General features: G+C 37.7%; 1 protein-coding gene across 1 annotated transcript in view; it reads right to left on the reverse strand.

The window, feature by feature from the left end:
• Positions 1-1,242: 1,242 nt before the first annotated feature.
• The window catches only part of LOC142339092 (glycogen [starch] synthase-like), a 60,334-nt gene continuing 49,100 nt past the window's right edge, over positions 1,243-12,476 (reverse strand). The window contains exons 12-15 of the mRNA XM_075388809.1: positions 5,830-5,931; positions 5,220-5,297; positions 4,693-4,930; positions 1,243-2,872 (exon numbers count right to left, since the gene is read on the reverse strand). Coding sequence (XP_075244924.1) covers positions 2,703-2,872; positions 4,693-4,930; positions 5,220-5,297; positions 5,830-5,931 — 588 coding nt within the window. The 3' untranslated portion in view covers positions 1,243-2,702. The remainder of the gene's footprint in view (positions 2,873-4,692; positions 4,931-5,219; positions 5,298-5,829; positions 5,932-12,476) is intronic.

Genomic DNA, 12,476 nt, shown 5'->3' on the forward strand with positions numbered 1-12,476 from the left:
TAAATATATATATCCGAGCTTAAGAACCTGTAGAACACCAATACTCGTTTTAAGTTCTAAGACACGTGATACTATAATTGCTTCAAACTTCGATCGAGAGCAACAAATCACCAAGAAATGCAGTCAAAGGTTAAAAGTCACTCGTACAGGAGTCAAATCAATTACACTGATAGTCAAAACAACTACCAGAAAACAAGACCAAAATTACGGGTAAAATCTACTCGGGAGATCGAAGCTTTCCGTTTAGCTCTTAAATAAATATGCCTTCTAACCTTGGCTTGCTGAGCTTCTATTCAGTTCATCTGATACTGAGTAACTTGTTTGGAAAGAAAGGAGAAATATTACCAAAGAGTATAATTGATAGAACTTTGCAAAAATAGAAGAGCGAAAAGAGATGAATGATGCATATCTGTTCTGTCTACTTGAAGCAGCAACAATAACAACTACAATAGATAGGACTAGCATAGATGTTCTACCATTTGAATAATTTCATTATAATTTCAAATTCTAGATTATAACGATACTTTGGTTAATATTGTCATCATGGGTCTTTCCCTTTACAGCCCACCCCCCCCCCCCCGGCTTAGTGGTCATATAACATATACCCCCCCCCCCCAATCATGGTTAATATGCAATAATGGTGGGCTATAATTTCGAGAGGTTTGGGGGTGGGGTCTATAATGGGAAAGCCCTGTCATTATTATTATAATTGTATTACTGATAGTTTTCTCTCTAATCCAAATACAAAAGGCAAGAAGACATATCTGCACGGCAGCGGTGAAGGTGGACATAGTAGCACAGACAATAGATGAGTTACAGCACAGGAAGATTACGAAAACACGCAGCCAAGGTTTGACAGCCTCGGTAGATTAAGATTCTCACTGGGACAGGGCGGTACTTTTAGAACGGTTTCCCTCTAACCCACGCTGTGTTGTAAAATCTGTAATTGATATTTTTGGACATAATTCTCAGAACTTGGTGTTAAATGGATCGCCTTATCACCATAACTGCAAATAGGTCTATTCGGGGTACAGTAATATTTGTGATGGCTACTCATACCCCCCCCCCCCCCCCCCACCCCCATAGGCTTATTAAAACCGGTATAAGTTTTTAAAACCAAAAACACTCATTTGTTTGTTGTGTCGCTCAGGCTAATGACATCTGACTACTGACTAAAAATCTCTTCAGAGGTGGCGGTGAGGGTGGTGGTTGGGGGGGGGGGGGGGGGCGAGGGGGGGGGGGGGTGGCAAATCATCCTCACTTTATATATGCGCAAAACTTGGAATTTATGTCACTAGAACAATAGTTATCTGAAATTTAAAGGCCACACAGCGTTTTCACATTTCACACACTTCATCACGTTTTCAATCAAAGTATGAGAATGATGGGTAGATAAATCAATCAAATTACATTAGCTAGACTAGATCTCAAATTATTAAACTAGTCTATTTTCAGCAAAAGTAGGCAAATAAAATTTAGTTTCACGTCAGCATATCAATCTCATTTCTGACTGAGTTAATGCTATTTTTCAGTAAACTTCATCTCATTTGTTGAATTGAGTGAACAATACCGTGAGCAAGAGTTCTGAGTGCGAGACACTGGAAGGTTATAAAAAAACTCAATACAAGAGTACTGGGTAGCAATATTTAACGTTGCATAAACAACATTACAATATCAGGATATTAACGTTCAAAGTATCTAGCTTGAAACGTTGTAACCTAACCCCCCATTGCACATTATTTAAAAGCATAACTGCTAGAATCTGTAACTTAGGACTGAGGTTACAGAACATCAAATATAGAACTCAAAACAGTATCACAGTACAAAACACAGCCCAACCTGAGTGAACAAACACCCCATCACACCCATTCACCATATGGTGTCCAGTAGGTGCAAATTACACAATTTGAGAGAAGTCAAGGTCATTAGAAAGCAGACACTATTGATCATTACTACAGCACATCAAACGATACTTTAGTCTTACTCTACCGTCCATCGAGTTAAACATTCAAGGTTCAACCTTCGCTATCACACGATTCACTTCGTTTAAACACAGTGTATCTGAACTACAGAGTAAACAGCACCATTAGTTTATTGGTCACTTCAATCGGCTGATTCGTTCCACAAATGACACCAATGCGCTGATCTTTCGACTATCAAATATTTGTCATATTGCTCTCCTCCTTTAGGGCAACCGAAGTAACTACTCAGTCAATTACAGGGACGTCAAAGTTCAAACTTGACTAATTCATGGATTAAAGAATTCACAGAAATACTTCTTGAGATTTCTTTGCATTTAGGTCATCAAAGCAAACAAACGCTATATAGGATTTACAATCTGTTTCCTTTTCCATTCTGCTCGGTTATGACTCCCCGTTGGGTGCGGGGGGGGGGGGGGGGGTATTGTCCTCATTTGACAAATATGACATTACATGATCAATCGTTGCGTTAATATAGCACGTAAGGAAATAGGAAACAGCATCACAAAAAAGTTCATTAAACACTAATTAATGTGTGATTTAACAAACCTAAAACCATCGAAATGCAGTTTTTTGTCTTCTGATTTGCCATATACTTTGTTTGACCCTGAGGCTGTTAAAGGTTGTTACAGGTAGGTAGGTTGAGATTGAGTTGTATTGTATTGTATTGTATTGTTAAGTGGCGAGTGTGGGTGGTTTGGTTGTTGTGATTAGTTGTTAGCGTCAGTTAGATTTAGAAGTCGAAGGCAACATTTGAGGAGACGAGGGTGTTGCGACAGCAGAAGTGCTAGAGGTGGTTGTGCTTGGACTGTCTTGTTCATCAGACACAACTGGGCCACCCACAGTCAACTGTTTCAGGCTCTCGCTTATTGATGAAGCGGATAGGGGTACGCCTTAACAAGTTATTTCTTCAATAATTTATACTTTCATCTAGACAAATTTTAAGAAAGTGCAATTGACAAATAAATAATTATCAGTTTACAAGTTTTTCAGGAATAAACTGACAATATTCATAGTTTTTGCTATGTTATGAAAATAGCGCAATCAAAAAATCATTTTTTGGCTCCAAGTGTTATTTTAAACGATTATAAATACCGTCACCGACTAACGTCGGGCGAATTGCTCTCAAACAAATGGCGAGCGGTTGGCTTCGTCAGTAGCTAGCTACAGTTTAGTGAGGCCAGCTTTAGCTTAATTGAAGGGGCGTGAGGTGAGCGCAGCGGGGGGGGGGCAACGGTGGTAGGGGGTCTATGCCAGCGAAGGGGAGAGGGGAGTCAATACGGCAGCGGGGTCTCAGGCTGCATGGGCCAAATGGGTGAGAAGAAAAATTGGTCAAGCGAGAAATCGCATAAGAAATGGCCGACGGGACTAATATAATTGTTACAAACTTCGTTTGAGAGCAATAAATAAGCCCCCATCGTTAAAATTTGAGATATTTGCGGAAAATTTGTCTTTCGCAGGAAATTTCGAAGATGCGAGAACCGTTGGATAGCTTATATTACCGTCCCATTTTGTTTCAATTCCACTTGTTTATGTCAGGAAAAGTGTCATGGCTTTAGGATTGTTGCAAATAATCATTTTGATACAAAATGCAATTTTTAGGGCACCGATTAGATCAAATCACTCACTGCTGTGATGAGATGGCTCTTCTTCTCTAATATATGGACCTAACAAACATTTAGGTGACAAACCATGCAAAAATAGCGTTTACTTTCTGTGTTCTCGGATCTATTCTGTTTCAAACCCTCAGACGCAAGTGCTATTTTTTTACATAGTAACGTGCTATATAGCAACATATAATTTGTAACTGGGGGCGTAAAAAACACCGGGGGGCGAAACAGAATAGATCTGTGTTCTCTACTACACGAATACGCTAACTCCGTTTTTTTTGGCTCGTAAAAAGTTTTTCAAAACATATTACGACTGAGAAAAATATGGTCCCCAGATAGATGCATTTTAGAATTTTTGAAAAAAACTGACCTGTAAACAATTTGGCGGGGAAAACGCAAAATCAAGGAAATGTTGAGAGAAAAAAGCTATTATTATGTTTCATGTTTGATCTATGACACGACAAAAAATTTGCCCCTATATTTGATATCAGTAAATTCAAAAACCGTTAATATCAGTGGAAGCGGACAACTCATTATTTCATAGAAAATTTCACAAAAAATACTGCAAGGTGTTCCTAAATACTAAAACGAACGAGTTTCTTTGAAATCAACTGTTAAACTGAAATTCGTCATGTGAGTGCATTTTGAGGTTCTTTTTTCGAGTGAGCTAAGTAACATACGATCAAAATCTTAAAACGCAAAAGAACTAAAAATATCTTGCGAGAGAGAAAGAGAAATAATGCCAGGAGTGCAAATAGCGTTAAAAGGTGAAGTCGTTCAATAAACACGACAGTTTTCCGGGCAATAGTACAAATAAGTTACGGATAATTGGAACAAAGTTGACAGGGATAGAGTTAGAAATTTGTTCAAAACTCTGGAAATCATCTACTAGACGTTAAGAAAGCTAACGGCGTAATGTCGCGTTCACTAGGAAACTGATTTGAACTCAAAATGCTATTACATGCTTCGGATGCTTTTCAAAAATCTTCAGGTATACGTAGCTTTTTGGTACCATTCTGTAAGTATTCGATGTACGTGAGCACAAGTTCCTTTTTTCAAAAGAACTCAGATTTAACAGCAAAAGCACATGCTTGGAAACGTACTTCCTCCAGGTTTCTTGACGGTTTTGATAGGTGATGATTGTTTAGGGCTAGTGGAGTGTTGTTTCTTGCTGTGATGGTTGTTCTGTTGACCTTCTTTCTTAGACTCCGTTGAGTTGGCAGTGTGAAATGTGAGTTCACCTTCATCCTCCTCATCCTCGTCTTCACTCCCATCTGGAGAAGCACACTTGCTGCTCGCGGGTGACGTCATTGCGGAGAAAGACTTCGGCAATGGAGTCAACTGAAAAATAATTGTTATAACTTTTCTGCAGATAACCTTTTTCAGATAGTCCATTAAAAAAATTTCTCAGATGTAGTTAGGCCTACTGTAGTTAGGCCCACTGTCTGGATTTGAGAGATTTTAAGAAACTTCACGCTGATCATCATAAACTACCTGAAGTGGCCATCGTTAAAACAAGCAGACATTTCCGGTTCTATTGCCAAATGTAACTCAAAGCTTGTGGTATTTGGCTAAAAAACTGCACTGTCAGAAATTTGATGTAACAGGAATAAAGAACCGAGATACTAACCGTTCCAGGCGAGAGGAGATCTGAGAATATTTCTGGTCGGAAGTTCTTGGCAGCCAGTTCCTGTGCTTTCACATAGTACTGAAACAACACAACTACATTTAGCACGAACACCAGCTATGCTTCCTAGAATTGTAAGATGATTTACGTGCCAGTGACTTCACCTTTTGACATTTACTATTCCGAGGAAGGGTTAAATAAACTCAAACTCTTTTAGAGTATCGACTGATCTGTCATTCACAACTACAACATTAAAAAGGTGTAAACATGAAAAATATAAAGGGAAGAGGAAACAGATCCTTTAAATAATTCCAATTGAATAACTGAAGCTACTATTTTAACGGTTTTTAATACCTGATATTTTAATGGCTTATCTACTATTAAAATAGTAGCTTCACTTATTCATTTGGAATGATTTAAAAGATCTCTTTCCTCTTCCCTTTATAATTGGAATGTTTACCCTTTTTAATGGTAATATCAATTGTGATGGCTACTCTTATCAGGCTAAGCAAACTATTATTAGTGCAAAAAGCCCAATGGTTTTTACGAGGTGGAGGTGGTGGAGGAGGGGGTGGGGAGGTCTGATGTTAATTAGCTGTAGTATGAATCATACCAGTCCTAGTGACTTCCAGTCAAGCAGTTCGCTCAGCCTTTCAGTTCTGTTCCTCAACACTATCCGCTGTCTGCGTGTCAGGCGACAGAAGTCAAACATGAACTGAAACAAACAAACAAACATACCAATTGCACATGTATGGTCGTCGCTAAGGTCGCTCACAGATCCGCAATTAATCGCGAACCACTTAGTGGCTCAAGGTGTTAACCAGAATTATGAAAAGACTTTTCTAACACACATTTTGCAAATTAACTTCTGGCATTGTGATGCCTTGCTTTGGAATCTTTCGGAATTTTTAATCTTGCACTTGTGTTTTCGTTCTACAGCACGATTCTAACAGCAGAAAATTGTCTGGTTACGCACTATGCTGTTCCGCCATCAACACATGATTTAGAAGACTGACTAGTACAATCTCTCCTTTTTCGTTTGCGGAAAAGTCCAACAATCCCAAAATTTGAAATACCAAACTGACTGAAAACATTTTTAGAAAAACTATCCGTTGATGGTCAATAAAGAACATGACCCATCAGACACAAAACATATACTTAAACCCTTTAATGCTACTCAACGTTAAAAAGCCATTATCAATTACACTAAAGGACAAAGTGACAGGAATAAAAAACTAATTTGAAAAACACAGCAAATGTTTGGAAACAAATGGCGGGGTATTAGATTCAAAGACATAGCCGGTAGATTGCCAGAATAGCTGCAAAAGAATAGACCCGCGTGCCGTATAATAGAGATAGAAACAGAGATCTAAATTGAAAAAAAAAATCGACGCCGCTCAAAAAACTAGGTAAAAAACATTCAGCGATAAATTGATAAAGCTTGTTAAAATTCATCCTGCAGAAACCTCTTATTAGGGACCTTCACTGCACATATGAGTTCCTTCGACCTTAAACAAATTCCAATTAAAATCAAGTTTTGAAGTGCAAAAGTCATTTTATTGAGTGAGGTAAGTCACTTGTGATCAAAATCTAATCCCGCAAAAACTTTTGCTAAAGAGAGTGAGAAATGACGTCACGCGCGCAAACGCCGTTAGTGAGAGGAAGGAGTCATTCAGAAAACTTGACTTTTTCAGCTTTGCTGTGAAGAAATGCAAAACGAAAAAGAGCGTCAGACAACGAAACAAAAAACATAGCAGGACAAGTCCTGACGGACAATTCTAGAGAATTTTCATTGACTAAACAGAAAACTAGACCTAGAACGTACTATGAATGGATTGAAAAAAAAACATTTAGAAAAAAATCCGATCCAAAAAATCGAAAAAAAAACAGTAACAATCAAAGTGAAATTGCCGCATGTGAACAAAAAACCACTAGCGAGAAAGCGAATTTTTGTTCAAACACCGTTTTCTCACTCTACTTTCACGCCGCAAAACCACTCGCTTTTTCGCTCCACTTGCTGTTTCGGCGTGACCAAAATCATTCCTCCAATTTGACTTCAAAAATCATGAAAATGTGTGAACAGATCTTAAAAAAAAAGACAGCGCCCCAATACAATTCAAATTCATTGAATTGTAAAAACCCAAGAGCACCGCAATATAGCTCCGCTCAGCTTACAGCTTCGCAGCTATAATAAAAAACATAGCCGGTAGAATACCGGAAACGACTCGAATCGTCGTGCATTATAATCTCTAACCTAACCTTACCGAAATCAGAACAAAATAGACACGAGAAAAAAAAACAAAAGTAGCCCAACAAACCAGATTAAGCTGTTTTAAAAATTCCGACTATTTTTTTGGTGCGGGGGAGCTAGGTGGGCTTGTTGGGTAGATAGGTTGGGGAGGAGGGTAGTGCTGGGGTAGTTGGGGGGGGGGGATAGGTAGGTGGGGGTAGTTAGGTGAAAGGACGGGGTAGTTTGAGGGGTAGGGGTAGGTGTGGGGGGTAAGTTGGGACGGGGGGGGTTAGGTAGGCTGTGGGGGGAGGGGGGGGGGGGTAGGTAGGTGGGTGGGGTAGGTAGGTGGGTGGGGGGTAGGTAGGTGGGTGGGTGGCTAGATAGGTTGGGTAGGGCTGGGGTAGTTGGGGGGTAGCTAGGTGAAGGGAGGGGGTAGGTGGGGGGTAAGTTGGGTGGGGTGGGGGGGGGGGGCGAATAAGTAATGATGCAACCTAAGGAACAAAAAAAAATGGGCAAACTCAAAAATTCGAAAATATTTTATGCTAAAACATAGTGCTGAAGTAAAAAAAATTCAGGTTGTTTATGTCTCAGTAGACAATCAAAGTGACCTGTCATTATAAAGACTAAGTGATAAGATAATGCTTCATGAAATTAACTAGAGAAATTGTAGATAGAGATAAGAGATACAAGACCAGAAGCATCAAAATTAAAGAGGTTTGCTCCTACCTATCGAACCCATCATTAATGTTCTGGACTAAGTTCTGAAACAAGAGATCAAAAATGCGAGCGTAAAACACACAATTCACAAGTATTTTTATGAAATAGGATCAGCTAAGTCAAAAATCATTGGCAGTTCAATGAACTTTAAAATTCGATAGAAAAAATTGAAACTTTGAAGTGCTCGTTTTCCTCTCTTCTCTACGCTGGCGATTAAAAAGACAAAGCCGGCAAATTGCCTGAAAATAGCTACCGTCGAAGCAAATGACACACAATGGGATTGAAACAGAAGAAATAAATTAAGAGATAGAAATTGACAGAAATTTTCCAAGTGTCAAAGTGCTCTTATTTGGTGTGTAAATTCTGCACATTTGGTTAGATTCTAAAAATAGACTCAATGCAGATCTAAACTGAAGGCTTTTAATCATAACGCCAGCCAGCAATCGCTTTAATAAACTTTGATAACCTAATGCATTATGACTCAATGACCTCGCTTTATATGTTTATCCCGTTTCTTTTGATTTTACTTTTTTGACTTTGACCTTATCCACAACATTGCGTTATTCAATACGTAAAAGAATTCAAAATCCATTCAGTTGAAACAGTGAGAGAAGTAAGTCAGAAGTCAAGCGTGAAAATCGAGGCTTATGTGAAACAAAAGACGCGATCAAAAGGTAAGGTAAAGCGAATTAAAAAAAGGAGAGCGCCTAAATAATAGCAGCTGAGAGGCTGACGGCAGCTATTAATCAATACTATACTTTGACTTCTCATTGACATCATTGAAAAAATGTGAATAGATTTTCAAAAATTTAACGCCCCCAAACAATCCAAATACTTCGGATTGTAAAACCAAAAATAGCCGGAAGAATCCAAAACCAAATCGAAGTAAAAATTCACTTGGCCTCGGTCGACTTCTGTTTGACACAAAAAAAGTGGAAACGCTCAAAAAAGAAATGAAGATCTGATAATATTTTCTGAATAACCCTTCACCAGTTTCGATTCCAAATCAATTACTTGTAACAGACCGTGCAACACAATTCTCATTTTGAATGATTTTTTTATGAATGAAAGACTAAGAAACGATAGATAAAACAAAGCAAGTTACATACGGAAACAGAAGAAAGGGAAAAGGACGCAAAAAACAAAACCCAACAAAAATTAGTTTCCCAAATAATCTATCAAAAATCTAAATTCAAACAATTGATCACTAACAATCCTTCAAAAATTGACTGGTCCATCATTGACCCACCTACCACACACACACTATACAAGTAAAAATGCAAAACCCTGGAGATTACGAAAATGTTGTTCTTTTTATTTGTGAAAAACTGCTATAGCTAACATTCAGTCACTTTTTGTGGCAGCTAGATCAAGGAATTGTCATACAAAATAATTTGAACTATTTAAAAACGCCCATAAATTGAAGAAACGGGAAAAACTGCCAACAATTTCTGATCTAACTTCAACTGTCTGCTGGATCCAATACTAGTCAATACAACTTCACAAGTAATAAAAACATAACCGACTAACGTCGGGCGAATTTCTCTCAAACGACCGGCGAGCGGTTGGCTTCGTCAACAGCTAGCCACGGTTTAGTGACCTCAGGGCACTACCTCTTCATCCCGTTTCTGAAGACGAAAGTCAAATGGGTCAGACGAAAAATCGGCCAAGCGAAAAATTGCATAAAAGACAAACAGGATCAATATATTTGCTACAATTTGCTTTTAAGAGCAATTAACAATGGTTTCCTAAAAAAATGCCTGTTAGATCATTTATGATAAAAAAATGTTTCAGCGACAACTCATTGATAATGAGGATCAGAGATGATGACATTACGCTACATAACAGCAGCTGAAGTGCGGCATCAACAAGGGGAGAGAGGGAGAAAGAGAGAGAGAAAGATAAAACGTGAACGAGTAATAGAAGGAAAAGAACCCTAACCGAAAGAGAGAACGAGACATGAATATCTTCCATGATTGGATTCGACACTGCAACCTCTAGTTTTTTTAATATTGTTAATAAATAAATCATATAGAAAATAACTGGAAAAGCCAAAAGTAAAAAAAAACGTTTCAACTTTGCAATAAACAAATTCTAAACCATTTTTGGTCTCGAAAGTTCTCTCAAGTAACCAATCTGCGAGACTTGAAAAAATTTGTTGGCCAGTAATGGTCGTTAAACTCAGAAAAGGACAAAAAATGTTGAAGAATTTTGGAAAAATTTCCAAATTTTAACAAAATCTTGCTAAAATTCAAGACATTAATATCCTAAGAACCAATTCATTGTCTCAAGAGACTATCCGTTGTTCCTGTTTCAAGCCTGAAATAGTTTCACAGGCTCATAAAGATTCATACACTTGCAACATAAAAATTTTCCGAAAATTTGAAAAGTTCAAATTTTATCCAAACATTACTAAAATTGGAGTCATAAAAAATGTTGATCACCAACCCATTAACTCTCGAAACTATGCAGCAGCTTATTATCAAAACTTGGAGGAGGTCTCAGGGCCTGTTGCCTGAAAAAGTTCAAAAACATGAAAAAATTGCAAATATTTTTTAAAAAAATTGCTTAGATTAGTGATATTAAAATCTTGAAGAACATTCCATTACATCTATAAACTATGCAGAAATATATTATCAAACCCTATAGGAAGATCCGTGGCCCTTGAGGCTAGAGAAACCTAAAAAATGGCAATATTCAAAATTTTAAAAATAGCTAAAACTTGTAATATTAAAAAGTTGAAAATTAATCCATGACAAACAATAAATTTCCAGTAAATTATTATCAAACCCTAACGGTGGTTTTCTGACCCTTGAGGCTCAAAAAAAATGAATAATGACAAAATGTCAAAAAATTGGAAAAAATGGCAAACAATTTCAAAAATATGCTAAAATTCGTGATGTTAAAATCTTGCAAGACATTCCATTTAATCAAGAAACTATTCAGTAACCTATTTTCAAACCCTAGAGGAGATTCCTTGGCTCTTCAGGCTGAAAAATTCAAAAAACTACAAAAAATTTCAAAAAAACGTGAAAAAAGCAAGTTTTATCAAAACATTGCTAAAATTTGTGACATCAAAAAGTTGAAAAACTATTCCAGTCATTAAAACATTGTCAGTAATTTAATATCGAACCCCTTAGGTTATTTCCTGGCTCCTGGGTCTGGAAAGACCTGAATAAGGAAAAAATGACAAAAAATTTGAAAAAATTGCACGTTTTGTCAAAAAATTGCTAAAATTCGGGATGATAAAATGTTGAAACCATTCAATTACAACCAGAAACAATGCAGTAACCTATCATCTAACCCTAGATGAGGCTCTTTGACACCTAGGGCTTATAAAATCAAAAATATCAAACAACAATTTCAAAAAGCTTGAAAAAAATTGCAAAATAGTAAAAATTTGCGTTTCTAGCAAGCCGTTGTTCGTCAGTAGCTAGCCACGGAGGCGGGGATGTCACCGGGGGTTGATTGGGGGTCATCACTTGGGTGGGGGGCATTAGCGCGGTGGGGGGGGGTCAACAGTGGGGGTGTCTTCAAACTCTAGGAAACGCCCTTCACACCATAAGTATAAGTCTCCAACAGTCAGAGCTGAAAGGCTCTAAGAGCACTTAATGCCCGCTGGGCGCTACCTGTTTATCCCGTTTTTGAGGACGAAAAGTCAAAAGCGTCTGACAAAAAATCGGTCAAGCGAAAAATCGCATTAAAAAAAGGCCGACAGGACTAATATAATTGCTACAAACTTCGTTTGAGAGCAATTAAATACGACGTTCAATCAAAAAACATACAATAAAAATGTGCAGAAAGACACAAAAACTGTTGTAGCAGCGTCTAAAAGAGTAAAAATGAAACATAGCCGGCAGATTGCCGGAATAGTTGCGAAAGAATAGACCTGCGCGCCATATAATAGAGATAGAAACAGATACAGATCTAATTGAAAAATCGACGCCGCTCAAAAAAACTAGGTAAAAACATTCAGCGATGAATTAATAAAGCTTGTTAAAATTCATTCCACAGAAGCCTCATATTAGGGACCTTTACTGCACATATGAGTTCCTTTGACCTTAAACAAATTCAAATTAAACTTAAGTTTTAAAGTGCAAAAGTGATTTTATTGAGTGAGGTAAGTCACGTATGATCAAAATCTAATCATGCAAATAACCTAAAAACTTTCGCTAAAGCGAGTGAGAAATGACGTCACGCGCGCAAATGCCGTTAGTGAGAGGAAGAAGTCATTCAGAAAATTTGACTTTTTCAGCTTTGCTGTGTGAACAAATGTAAAACGAAAAAAGAGCGTCAGACGACGAAACAAAAAA

This window comes from Convolutriloba macropyga, chromosome 5, assembly GCF_964194025.1.
Source record: "Convolutriloba macropyga chromosome 5, txConMacr16.3, whole genome shotgun sequence".
Taxonomy (NCBI): domain Eukaryota; kingdom Metazoa; phylum Xenacoelomorpha; order Acoela; family Convolutidae; genus Convolutriloba; species Convolutriloba macropyga.